This window comes from Eumetopias jubatus, unplaced genomic scaffold (assembly GCF_037043125.1).
Source record: "Eumetopias jubatus isolate StellerSeaLion01/CBP00866 unplaced genomic scaffold, mEumJub1_p1.0 scaffold_2, whole genome shotgun sequence".
NCBI lineage: Eukaryota > Metazoa > Chordata > Mammalia > Carnivora > Otariidae > Eumetopias > Eumetopias jubatus.
The window spans coordinates 59074440-59088893 of record NW_028274808.1 but is presented as its reverse complement, the minus strand read 5'-3'; the positions used below and the strand labels follow the sequence as shown (position 1 = coordinate 59088893).

The 14454-nt window shown below is 35.0% G+C and overlaps 1 protein-coding gene and 1 pseudogene across 5 annotated transcripts in view; one reads left to right on the top strand and one right to left on the bottom strand.

Annotated features, from left to right (window-relative positions):
* CLCN3 (Cl-/H+ antiporter 3) overlaps positions 1-14454 on the top strand; it is a 91634-nt gene that overhangs the window by 46199 nt on the left and 30981 nt on the right. For all 5 annotated transcript variants that reach the window (XM_028104351.2, XM_088021008.1, XM_028104347.2 and 2 more), the window contains one exon: positions 10452-10609. In XM_028104351.2, the coding sequence (XP_027960152.1) occupies positions 10452-10609 (158 nt within the window). The remainder of the gene's footprint in view (positions 1-10451; positions 10610-14454) is intronic.
* Positions 5460-10412, bottom strand: LOC114210077 (large ribosomal subunit protein uL30m-like; annotated as a pseudogene).

The following is a 14454-nucleotide window of genomic DNA, read 5'->3' as shown; positions in this document are numbered from 1 at the left end:
ATTTTGTCATTCTTTGGGTTAAGAGTAATGCCATATGAATAATATAATGCAGTCTGGTGAAGTTTTAAATACCAGAATATTTGAGCAGAAACAGTAACTCGTGTTGGTTGATTTCCTGTTTATCAGATTTATTATTAGATATTTTACGTGATTTATCTCCAGTTTACACATCATACTCTAAAAGTGGTTGAAAAAACCCAGGCACCTCGAAGAGGTTAGTAACTAGCTTGCGCAGGATCTAGTTCTATAGCTAATAGATGGCAGAGCTGGAATATGACTTTAGGCCTTTCTGATCTCCAAGTGCATTAACGTAATGGAATTCCTCTACTAGGTTACTCTGAAAAGAAGGCCGTCTTTTTTCCAGTCTCTCCCCCCAGCCCCCGCCCCCAAACCATTACGTAGTAGAAGGGTAATCACTGGCATCTGGTAGTCAGACCTCCAGAAAAGTTTTTCATTTTTTTCTTAACTTTGGATTATACTTTCTTACAATCCAAGTAGCAGCAACTATCCTATATCCTTTTGAAGTGAAGTCATTTAGATTATACTTTCTTACAATCCAAGTAGCAGCAACTATCCTATATCCTTTTGAAGTGAAGTCATTGAAATTAATAGACCCCCAGTGTCTTTGTATCACATTGCTCAAGATTTACATTTCCAGGAGAGAGTTTTATCAGTCTAACTTGGATCCTTTGCCTTTTTCTTAGCTGGGGAGTGGAGGACACCTTGATCGATGCTCTCACAAAGACTACATGCAATAAGGGATAGAAGTTTCCTAAAAATAATTGGGTTCTGTTACAGAAAGAAAGGGAAGGGGTTTTTAGGTGGGTAGAAACAATAAGGGAGCATTATACAAAGAAAGATCCTAATCCGAGGACAGCTCCTTGTTAATGTGGTTATTTTATGTTTGGAGATATACCTGGTTATTGATACTCAATATCTGGGCACGTGTTTGAGGAAAAATATTAAGAACAAAAAAGTTAAAAATTTAAAAATTGGGGAAGAGGGTGATTAGTTAGGCTCACATATGTTTATTGCATGTACCATTTGTAATGCAAACTAACCTGGAAGTTTAAATTACAGTATGTCACAGCAATTAATCTGAAGTACACTGAAAATAATGTGTATATGCACTTAATAATATGAGATGGTTTTTAGAAAGTAGGCTCAGTAATGAAGAGCTTGTAAATAAGTGTGGCTAGTATGATCTCATCTACATTTTTTCGTTATAGGAAAATGTTAAAGACTGAAGCCTGTTGCCAGTTTAACTATTATAACTTTTGTTTTACTTAATTCCCTCTCCTTGCCTCCCCAGCAAACCTTATGTAGTCATATAAGGATTGGTTCTTCATCTATTCTTTTTTCAATCCATGTCTTACTGCAGAAACTCAAAGCCTTTTTACTTAAAGCCTTCTGAAACCTAGAAACCTATCACTTACAACTCAAAGATACTGGCTTTTAAAATTTTGCCTTTTCAAATTGATTTTAAAAGCCTAAATTTGAAACTCAGAAGCCACAATAATGACTCCTGTTTTCTTTGCTCTGTTTTGTATTTCTTTTCCTGTGGCAATAAATGCCTCACTGAACTGGTAGGAGAAAAATGTGTGGAGAGGACAAGGAAATAGTGTTGGGTAAGGAAACTTCATCAGTATTTTCTAAAGGCATTCTGGTGCACCTCCACTGCTGTCTTCACAGATAAGTAAATGCAAGCTGTACATGCCTTGAGAAATGGGACGGCCGGGCTAAATAATGTCATTTTGTGTTAATAGAGTGCATTTACTGAGGACAAAGAAAGGGAAACTCAGGGAAGTGTAGCCTGACCACCTTTATTTCATCCCATAAACCTCTTTGTCTTGTAGATTTCCCTTCCAGATATCGGCTTTAGGAAAGCCATATTATAATTTTCTAATTAACCAACGCTTGAAGTATTATTTTAGGAAAGAGAGAGATCTACTTGATGTACATATTCATGTATGTATGTATTTTAATTTGTGCTGCGGCATTACTTACAAGATACATGCTTCATTCATGCATAAGACGAAGTTGAGAGGGGAAGCTGGATAACTTGTACTGTTGCTTATAAACATTTTATTAACACATAAATAATTTGTATTTATCTCATTTTAATATAAGTTAAACTTTATACAAATCTAGGTTGCAGTGAACTATACACAAAGAAATGATACATTAGGAATATTTTAAAATCATTGTTATTGTTAGGGCACATTATACCTTTAAAATTACTCCTAATGTGGGATATGTAGGCACTTCTATGATCCTGTCAGAAATGAATGTTCCCTACGTAGGTTAGAGTAGGATAGAAAACTTTTCCTTTTCTCCTTCTTCATACTACTCAGGTTTCCGTGTTTGGCAGAACAAACTATAAAAGAAATATATGAAATGTCATACATACTGAATTGAAAGTTTGAAAAATTTTTTTAAATAGCCAGCTGATTCTTGAATTTTATTTAGCAATTCTTTTGTAATAACAGATTTTATTAATTAATTTTTCCAATACTCCAATATTGATAAATTTATTTTTGTATAAATTTCATGAGTATTAACTCCTTTCACATATTAATTCTTTGGTAGAATTTCTTTGTAAGTTTTCAAGTACACAGTTAAAAGACAATATACAATAAAAGATCATACAGGAAAGCACATAAATGAAAAGTTATACTCATCCTGGTGCAATATTTTATTTGTTGTTTTTATACTACTATTGACTATATTCCCTGTGCTTTCCATCCCCGTGACTTATTTTATTACTGGTGGTTTGTTCCTCTTAATCCCCTTCACTATTTTATCTATTCTCCACCTCCTTCTCCTCTGGCAGTGACCAGTTCTGTATATTTAGGAGTCTGTTTCTGTTTTTTGTTTGCTTTGGGATTTAGATTCTACATATAGGTGAAATCATATGTTATTTCTTTTTCTTTTCTGTCTTTTCTTTCTTTTCTTTCCTTCCTTCCTCTCTTTCTTTCTCTCTCCCTCTCTCTTTCTTTCTCTCTCTCTCTTTCTCTCTCTTTCTTCCACCCTCCCTCCCCCTCTTCCTTTCTTCCTTCCCTCCCTCCCTCCCTCCCTCCCTCCTTCCTTCCTTCCTTCCCTGACTTATTTCAGTTAGTATAATACCTTCTAGGTCCATCCATGTTGTTGCAAATTACTATTCCATTATGTATAGATACTAAAATTTCTTTATCCATTCATTATACATAATGCTGCAATAAACATAAGAGTGCATTTATTTTTTTCTGATTAGTGTTTTCATTTTCTTTAGGTGAATACCCAGAAGTGAAATTATTGGGTCATGTAGTTTTTCTGTTTTTAAGTTTTTGAGGGTCTTTCATACTGTTTTCCATAGTGGCTGCACCAGTTGCATTCCAGCAGTGCGTGAAGGTTCTCTTTTTTCCACATCCTCACCAACTTGTTATATTTTGTCTCCTTGCTAATAGTCATTCTGATATGAGGTGGTACCTCATTGTGGTTTTGATTTGTGTTTCCCTGATGATGAGTGATGTTGACTTTCCTTTCATGTATCTGTTGGCCATCTGGATGTCTTCTTTGGAAAAATGTTGATTTAGGTCCTCTGCCCATGTTTTAATTGGATTTGTGTGTGTGTGTGTGTTGAGTTCTTTATATAACTTGGATATTAACAACTTATGAGATACATCATTTGCAAATATCTTCTCCCATTCAATGTGTTGCCTTTTCATTTTGTTGATGGTTTCCTTCATGGTGCAAAAGCTTTTCAGTTTGTTGTAGTCCCAGTTGTTTACTTTTGCTTTGGTTTCTTTTGCTTGTGGAGGCAGATCTCAAAAAATATTGCTAAGGCTGATGTCTAAGAGTTTACTCTGTCGGGTTTTTTTTTGTTTTGTTTTGTTTCTTTTTTATTGTTTTAGGGGTTTTATGGTTTCTGGTCTCACATTTAGATCCTTAATCCATTTTGAGTTTATTTTTGTGTATGGTGTATGAAAGTGGGCCAGTTTCATTGTTTTGCATATAGCTTTCCAGTATCCCCATTATCATTTGTTGGGAGACTGTCCTTTCCTCTTCGTGTATTCTTGTCTCCTTTGTTGTAGATTATTTGAGCATATAAATGTGGGTTTGTGTTTGGGTCTCTATTCTGTTCCATTGATCTCTTATCTTTATTGTGCCATTATGTTACTATTTTAATTACTATAGCTTTGTAGGATAATTTAAAATCTGGGCTTATGATACTTTCAGCTTTGTTGCTTTCTCAAGTTGCTTTGGCTATTTGTAGTCTTTTGTGGTTCCATACAAATTTTAGGATTTTTTCTACCTCTGTGAAAAATGTTATTGGTATTTATGGTAGGGATTGCTTGTGAATCTGTAGATTGCTTTGGGTAGTATGGACATTTTGACAATATTAAGTCTTCCAATCCATGACCATGGCATATCTTTCCATATATTTGTGTTGTCTCCAATTTCTTTCTTCAGTGTCTTTTGGTTTTCAGAATATGGGTCTTTTACTTCCTTGGTTAAATTTATTCCTAGGGTTTTTTTTTTTTTTTTAAGATGTAATTGTGAATGGGATTGCTTTCTTAATTTTTTTCTGCTAGTTTTTTATTAGTGTATAGAAATGCAAGAGATTACTCTGTATTGATTTTTTTTTATCCTGCAACTTTATTGAATTCATATATTCTAATAGTTTCTTGGTGGAGTTTTTAGGGTTTTCTCTATATAGTATCATGTCACCTGCAGATAACGACAGTTTTACATCTTCCTTACTGATCTGAATGCCTTTTCTTTTTCTTGTCTGATAGGTCTTCCAGTACTGTATTGAATAAAAATGGTGAGAGTGGTCTTGTTTCTGATCTTAGTGGAAAAGCTTTTAGCTTTTCACCATTAAGTATGATATTAGCTGTGGTTTTGTCCTATTTAGTCTTCAGTATATTGTAGTATGTTCCCTTTGTACCCACTTTGTTGAGTTTTTATCATAAACAAATGTTGAATTTGTCAAATGCTTTTTCTGCATCTATTGAGATGATCATATGATTTTTATCCATTTTGTTAATGTATATCACATTGATTTATGGATATTGATCCATCTTTGCATCCCTGGAATAAAGTCTACTTGATCATGGTGAATCATGCTTTTGGTGTATTTTTGAATTTGGCTTGCTAATATTTTGTTGAGGATTTTTTGCATCTGTGGTCATCAGGGATATTGGTCTATAATTTTCTTGTTTCATAGTATTTTGGTCTGGCTTTGATGTCAGGATAATGTAGGCCTCATAGAATGGAAGCACTGAAAGCTTTTCTTCCTTTTCTATTGTTTGGAATAGTTTGAGAAGGATAGGTATTAACTCTTCTTAACTCTTCTTTAAACTGCTCTTTTGCAATTACAAACTTTATTTTTTTAGTATTTAAAATATATTTTAATGAGAACTCATTCTCACTACCTTTAAATGATTTACGTTTTTTAATATGAAATTGCTCTGGCATTAGGTCTTAACTGCTTCCTGATCTATAGGGTTTAGATGCCACCGCACCACTAATTCCCCAGTACTCTTTTTTTTGTTTTTTTAAGATTTTATTTATTTGTCGGCGTGCACAAGCAGGGGGAATGGTAGGCAGAGGGAGAAGCAGACTCCCTGCTGAGCAAGGATTCCCACGCGGCACTTGATCATAAGACCCTGGGATCATGACCTGAGCCAAAGGCAGACGCTTAACTGCTTAACCGACTGAGCCACCCAGGCGTCCCTCCCCAGTACTCTGGAGGCATGTATTAGACGTGTCCTCCTCTGCTGAACGTCCTTGTGGCAACTTCAGGGGCTTGATTCTTATGAAATGTTTAACCACTTTCAGTTTTGTGTTCACTGAAGGGATATTTGTGTGAACTTGAGTATGTGCTTTTTCTAACCCAACCATCTTTATTATATCTTTTTCCCAATATGGACATTTTTTTTTTTTTAAGATTTTATTCATTCATTTGAGAGAGAGATAGAGAGAGCACAAGCAGTGGGAGAGGCAGAAAGAGAGAGACCAGGAGACTCCCAGCTGAACAGGGAGCCCAATCCCAGCACCCTGAGATCATGACCGGGGCCCAAGTCAGATGCTTACCCAGCTGAGCCACCCAGGCGCCCCAGCAATTTGGACATCTTTTTGTACTTTTTATTCTGGTAACAATATGCAGCTTATGAGGGTACTGTGGATTCCCCACCATATTTTCAATGATCTGAGGTGAAGGCTGGAACACTTTATCTGGAATTCTTGGTAAATATTTGATGAATGCAGCCTGTACAAATGAGAGACTCTGCACCTTTTATCACAGTTTGTAGTCTGCCTGGGGGCCTCTGAAATGTTGAGCCCCAAATCCCTGCCTTGAGTGTGGTGACTGTTGTCTTCAGAGGCTATGAGAAATAGAAAATAGATCCGTGGGTCAAAGGTGTCTTGGAAATGGACAGTTCCCACTTCTGTACTATTAAAAAACGAGGGGAGGCAGAGCAGAGGACAGACCACCAAGTGTGACACTCCACAAGTACAAACTTTAAATTAAAAAAATATGTTAGTTGATTTCACATTCAGTATAATGTCTTTCAATTTTCGGTAATAGCCCCTACAATGAGTAAGGAACAGGATAAAAGAGAAATTAAAGCCAGATTGAAATGTCTGCCCTTCTCTTCCTGGGGATTCCACTTAGTTATATATATCGGAGCCAGAGAAATATTCTAATTATTTCTGTCTCAGCAAAAAAATTTTATTTTACTTTCATACCAAAATCTTCCTTGGTTACTATCCAAGCCAATTTGTTAGTAGGAGTCACAAGAATGACCCAGATTTCTTTTTTTTTTTTTAAGATTATTTATTTATTTATTTATTTATTTGACAGAGAGAGAGACAGCGAGAAAGGGAACACAAGCAGGGGTAGTAGGAGAGGGAGAAGCAGGCCTCCCACCGAGCAGGGAGCCTGATGTGGGGCTCGATCCCAGGACCTGACCTGAGCCGAAGGCAGACGATTAACCGACTGAGCCACCCAGGCGCCCCTGACCCAGATTTCTTTTAGAAATAATTGACTCTGTGTTTCTGTGGGTTCCCCCAAAACCAAAAACATCAATCAGTATTTCTCCCTATAATATGCTTTTTTGAAACACCATTGCTCTGTACATAGAAGCAAATAGGGTTGAAGGGACAGACTGACCTACAAACAGTCTGTTGGGGACACAAACTGCTCTGGCTAAATCCCATGCTAACATGTTCTGTATCGGCCCCAGAAGTTGTAAGGGACACAACCTAAAAGCCCCAAAACACAAAACATTGGTTCACAGGGTCCTCTGGTTTAAAAAGTTTGAATCCTTAATTTCTGGTTTTCAGATATTTTGAATTGTTGCATAGTTTTGTTAGTTAGATGTCAGAGTAGTTTCTGCAGAGTAACTTTTTGAAAATCATTAAAGACAAGACCCGTAGTTAGTGTAAATATCGTTTATTGTGTTGCTGTACCTTTTGCTAAAATGAGTGTCTACTTTTGTACTTCCTGCTTTATGTCTGTTGGAGTAATAAATGCTTCATTTGCTTATCATCTTTATGGTGCAAACAGCTTGACGATTCTTATCATGGGGCTGGTGACGTATTGTGTGGATATATGTTAAGTCGTATAGAAATTTTGCTTGTTATTTTTTTTATTTTCTTTTTATTTTCTTCTATTTTTGAATAGAAGAGTAATAATTAAAATTAGCAGTCCATGTTTCTTTGACTCTACCCAAATAAAGGCAACATGGGGTGGGAGGAGTTGGAAGTTTTCAAAATATATCATGGCAGACTTTTAAAAAACATTTTCTTTCAATTTCAGTCTTAGAGGTGTTGAAAAATAGTGAAAAGAATCCTCTGTACTTCTCACCCGGATTTCTGAAATGTTAACATTTTACCACATTTGGGGGTACCTGGGTGGCTCAGACGGTTAAGTGTCTGCCTTCGGCTCAGGTCATGGTCCTAGGGTCCTGGGATCGAGCCCTGCATTGGGCTCCCTTCTCAGAGGGAAGCCGGCTTCTCCCTCTCCCACTCCTTCTGCTTGTGTTTCCGCTCTCGCTGTGTCTCTCTCTGTCAAATAAATAAATAAAATCTTTAAAAAAAAAACAAAAAAACCATTTTACCACATTTGTTTAGTCTGTCTCTTAATCTTTCTCTCACTGTTCTATATGCTATTCTCTATATAACATGTACTATTTTGTGTGTGTGTATATATAATACCTAAATGTATGTGTATACATAAATACTTCAGTTTGTATTTCCTTATGAGTGAACATTCCCTTATATATAGCCATAGTACAATTTTCAGAATCAGAAAATTGATATCGATATGTACCATTGTCTGATCTACAGACTGTTTACAAATTTTCTAGTTATTTTACTCTGTCCTTTAATATAAAAAAAAAAAAACCAACCCAGTTTTTTTCCTGGTCCACATTCTCATAATCCAGGAGCACGTGTTACATTTAGTTGTCATGTCTTTTGAGTCTTCTTTAATCTAGAACAGTTTCTCAGTCATTCTTTGTCTTTCATGACTTTGACATTTTTTGAAGAATGTAAGCCATTTATTTTGTAGAATTTCCTTCAATTTGTGTTTGTTTCTCCTTTTAAGATTGACTTTATGCATTTTTGTCCAGAAGTGATGTCATCGTATCAGAAGGTCATAGAGGCTTTTGATATGTCCCTCCAAAAACATTTTTAAAATTGCCAATTTTAATATTATCACATGGAAAGCAGAGTCAGAGATTCTCAAGTTTGTCAAGACATTATAAATACACATTATGTTTGTTCTCCAGTAATTTTTTCCTTAAGAAAATTTATGGCCTTTCAGCCAGCTTTTACCAGGTGGAAATTGCTGAGTAAAATCAGGGTAGAGGAAGAGAGAGCTAGTGTAAAAAGTATAAGGTTGTTTTATGTAAAGCAACATGGGCTGTTGCAGGGATTGGGCTTTTAAACCCTCAGCCAAGAATGATAAATTATGCATTCCTGGAGTACCTCTGCCAAAACACTGAGATCAATATACTATTCTTTTAGAAGGTTTATACTTTCCAAGGCAAATATTCAAATGTATCAAATAGGAAGGGAAGTCCTGTCTATTTACTTCTCCCGTTCTACCTGGGAGAAGTAAATAGACGTTAAGTTTATTAGTACAGTATTCAATGTTACATTGAGTCAGGGACAATGGCCTTTGTATTCTCCTATACTATCTAGAAGAGTGCCGGTAAGTAGAAAATTCCTAGTAAACGTCTTCCGTTGAGTTTGGTTTGTGCTGTAGAGACTTTAGATCAGTGGTTGGGCCAAATGCTGCTCTTCACTGTTTTGTAAATAAAGTATTATTGAAACACAGCCATACCCATTCATATATTATCTATGATTTCTTTTGTGCCACTATGGCAGAGTTGTGTTGTGACTGTGGCCTCCAATGCCTAACGTATTTACTTCTGGCTCTTTTGCTGACCTTTCTTTTGGATTACGAACAATTCAGCATTAATTTTTTTTCCTTATAAAGCGCACAGTAAGATGTTTTACCACACTATGTGTAACTTATGGATTTATGCAAATGTAACTGCAAAAAAAATTTTTGAAAGTGGACTTTGCTGGGTTAGAGAGTATCTGTGTATGTAAATTTTGGTAGCTTTGACTTCCTAGAAGGGTTATACCAGTTTATACTTAAACTAATAATTTTGTGGCAAGTCCTCCTTCCCCATAACATTGCCAACTCAGTGCATTAGTCAACTGTTTAATCTTTACCAGTCTGATAGAGAAAAATGATATTGTAGGTTTGATTCGTATTTCTCTTTTTTGTGTTGGATTGAACTTTTTAAATTTAAGAGCCATTTGTGTTGGATTGAACTTTATAAATTTAAGTCTTTTTTGTGAATTGTCTTTCAGTGTCGTTCCTGGTACTTTTAAAGTCTCTTATAAGTATATAGTGAACACCTGTCAAAAGATTTATTTAGTACTAGTGACTAGCTTGATGACAAAGATGACTTAGAGGAGGGTGTGTGAGATGAAATATCAGTGAAAAATTTTCTTACAGGGCAAAAAACAAAAACCTACAACACTACAACTCTAAGTATTATCTTTTCTGCTAGATGAAATTGAATAACATTTTTACCAGATGAAAACAATAATTTTCAATTTATCAATCTTCTGTAAGTCGTTATCTAACTTTTTAGAGTCTATGTCCTAATCAATAGAAAATAATAAATCAAAGTCCTCTTCCTCAGAGCAAAAGATGAGTACTACGCAGGCTTATTTTTGACACTGTAGTATATGTTTGAAAGGACATGCCATGGTCTTTTGCCTTATTACCAAGTTTTGGATAACTTTTCTTGATGTTTTCCCTCCTTTATTTTATTATATTTCAAGTAATACTATTTCTTTTTGAATTACTAGTGAACTATTAAGAAGGTTACATAGTTCACCATTGTCTGTCATAAAACATAGTGTTCTTTTTTGCTTTGTAGGAACTCATTATACAATGACTAATGGAGGCAGCATTAACAGTTCTACACACTTACTGGATCTTTTGGATGAACCAATTCCAGGTGTTGGTACATATGATGATTTCCATACTATTGATTGGGTGCGAGAGAAATGTAAAGACAGAGAAAGGCATAGACGGGTAAGTGTTTTCAGTAATTTTTTAATGTAGTGTATAACTAGATCATTTTAGTAATATATATATATTTTAAAGATTTTATTTGTTTGTTTGACAGAGACACAGTGAGAGAGGGAACACAAATGGGGGGTGGGGGAGGGAGAATCAAACTTCCTGCTGAGCAGGGAGCCCAATGCAGGACTCGATCCCAGGACCCTGGGATCATGACCTGAGCTGAAGGCAGATGCTTAATGACTGAGCCACCCAGGCGCCCTTTAATAATATATTTTTGCCAATGATCTCAGGCTGCCAAAATATATATTATGCATTAAAGTACATTTAGGAAATTTCTACATTTTATAAGCAATGCATGTTTTTTTCTCTCTATATGTAATTTTTTTAAAAAAGTTTACTTATACCCCTGGAAAGAACTTGAGGTAACTTAAAATCAAGGAAGTATAATAAGACAAAAAAGGAAGGACTGGGAAAACACAGCACATGAGTTGTGGAGGAAGATTGAGGTATAGAAGTCAGCATGATTTTTGTCTTTGAGCAGCACAGCAGCTACAGTAAAAGAGGAAACTTGTTATATAATTATTATTACAGAAGAACCATATTGGAGAGAGAGTTTTGTGGGATTTTACTGTTTTCTTTTATTTCCTTTCTCAGTTTTAAATGCTGAGATTTCTCAAATTGAGTCCTGTAAAGGGCATATTAAGTGTTGTAATGAATCACTAATAAAAAAAAGAATTACTTATATTGCAATAATATTTCCAACGGTTTTTATAGAAAATGTATATTTCAGATACATCTTGGGCTAAAGAGTTGGGCTAAAATTTCTTCAGAAATAAACTGTTCCATTTGTAACATCAAAAAAAAGAAATAGATAAATAAATTTCTGCTAAATTAAAAAAAATAAAAAATAAAAATTTTAAAGTTATATCAGTATTTTATCCATTAAATAAAAAACGTTTAAAAAAAGAATGGCTTTTACTAAAAAGTACAACTTGTGGGTTGTGACTTACTGATGTAATCCTAAAATAAATTAAAAAAAAAAACTCTCTTTGAAAAAATAAAATTCCAACTTCTAAAAGGTCATTATAACTTTAAGGTCTGAAATTTACTTATAAATGAAAATAACTGCTTGTACAAATTAGTTAAAAGCTTTCATATTAATGTATACATGTATAGTAAAGTTGAAATTAGAATGAGATTATTTTGTTTATGACAAGTATAACCTCTGAGATTCATCAGTCAAGATTTACTTTTTTTGGAAGACACAATACAATCCAGTGGTGATTTTCAAAATTTTTCATCTCAGAACACTTATTTTATTTTATTTTATTTTATCATCTGAGAACGCTTTTTTTAGAATTATTTTTTTAATTTAAATTCAGTTCATTAGCATATAATGTATTATTAGTTTCAGGTGGAGCTCAGTGATTCATCAGTTGTATATAACACGCAGTGCTCATCGCATCGCGTGCCCTCCTTAATGCCCCTCACCCTGCTGTTCCATCCCCCGTCCCCTCCCCTCCAGCAGCCCTCAGTTTGTTTCCTGTGGTTAAGAGTCTCTTATGGTTTGTCTCCCTCTCTGATGTCATCTTGTTTTATTTTCCCTCCCTTCCTCTGTGCTCTTCTGTTTTGTTTCTTAAATTCCACATATGAGTGAAACCATAGGATAATTGTCTTTTTCTGATTGACTTATTTTGCTCAGCATAATACCCTCTAGTTCTATCCTTGTCGTTGCAAATGGCAAGATTTCATTTTTTGATGGCTGAGTAATAATCCTTTGTATATATATACCACATCCTCTTTATCCATTCATCAAGAACACTATTAAACTCTAAACTCTAAAGAGTTATTGAGGATGCCTAGGGAACTTAGTTTATGTGGTTATATTAATTGATATTTATCATATTCCATGCAAAACCTGAGAAATTTAAAAGATGTTGATTTAAAAGTATAACAAAACCCCATTACACATAACATCAAAACATACTTTTATGAAAACAAAACAAACATATTTTTATATTATATGTATTATAAATACAGATTTCCAGTATTTAAAGACTTTTTCTAAAGAGATCAGGGTTGATACTAACAAGTTTGATTTTTGTTAATATGGTATAATGAAATTGTCATCCTTATAAGGATCCTTATAAGATTTAAGGAATCTGTCATCGTTACAGTGATATATGTTCCATTTTTATAAATCTCATTATTATTGGTTTAATAAAAGACTGCTGGATTCTAATATCTGCTTCTGCATTCAGTCTGTTGTGATATGTTATTTGGGTTGAAGTATATGAAGAAAATCCAACCTCATATAGATGGCAGGTTGGAAAAGCTAGGACTATTTTAATAACCTTTTTATATCATTGTGGGTAGTCTTAGATACTGTACCAAAGTGACAACTGGTAGTTTCTTAAAGATTAGTTGCCAGTGGGTAATCTGAAACTATACCACTGAACTTTTTGTCTTTTGTTATATTAAAATCTGTTAGTTCACCTTCAATTCTAATGAATAATTTTGTCATGTCATGCAATGATCATTTGGAAAATATTCACTGATTTATGCAGTTCTTTCAAGTGTTGACACTTTTAATTATACAATATAAAAAAATCACATCTGTTAATATCAACCCTGATCTCTTTAGAAAAGTCTTTAAGTCGTTGGAATCTGTCATCCTTATAGTGATAGATACAAGTTTTCCAAAATTCTTGTTTTACTTGAAAGCTCAAATTCTGTTATTAGAAACAAATACACATTTATTTCACTTGAAATGACAGACTTCCTTGGTTTGTTTTTGGGAAGATGCCTGTCAGATTCCCAAGTCTGAAAAACCATAGTTTGGTGTCTTTCTTTCTTTCTTTCTTTTTTTAAATTTTTAAATTTTTAAATTTTATTATGTTAATCACCATACATTACATCATTAGTTTTTGATGTAGTGTTCCATGATTCATTGTTTGCGTATAACACCCAGTACTCCATTCAGTACGTGCCCTCTTTAATACCCATCACCAGACTAACCCATCCCCCCACCCCCCTCCCCTCTAGAACCCTCAGTTTGTTTCTCAGAGTCCATAGTCTCTCATGGTACGTCTCCCCCACCGATTTCCCCCACTTCATTTCTACCTTCCTACTATCTTCTTTTTTTTTAAACATATAATGTATTATTTGTTTCAGAGGTACAGGTCTATGATTCAACAGTCTTACACAATTCACAGCACTCACCATAGCACATACCCTCCCCAATGTCTGTCACCCAGCCACCCCATCCCTCCTGCACCCTCCACCACTCCAGCAACCCTCAGTTTGTTTCCCGAGATTAAGAATTCCTCATATCAGTGAGATCATATGATACATGTCTTTCTCTGATTGACTTATTTTGCTCAGCATAATACCCTCCATTTCCATCTACATTGTTGCAAATGGCAAGATTTCATTCCTTTTGATGGCTGCATAATATTCCATTGTGTAAATATATCACATCTTCTTTATCCATTCATCTGTCAGTGGACATCTTGGCTCTTTCCACAGTTTGGCTATTGTGGACATTGCTGCTATAAACATCGGGGTGCACGTACTGCTTCAGATTCCTACATTTTATCTTTGGGGTAAATACCCAGTAGTGCAATTGCTGGGTTGTAGGGTAGCTCTATTTTCAACTTTTTGAGGAACTTCTATACTGTTTTCTAGAGTGGCTGCACCAGCTTGCATTCCCACCAACAGTGTAAGAGGGTTCCCCTTTCTCCGCATCCCCGCCAACATCTATCGTTTCCTGACTTGTTAATTTTAGCCATTCTGACTGGTGTGAGGTGTTATCTCATTGAGGTTTTGATTTGGATTTCCCTCATGCTGAGCGA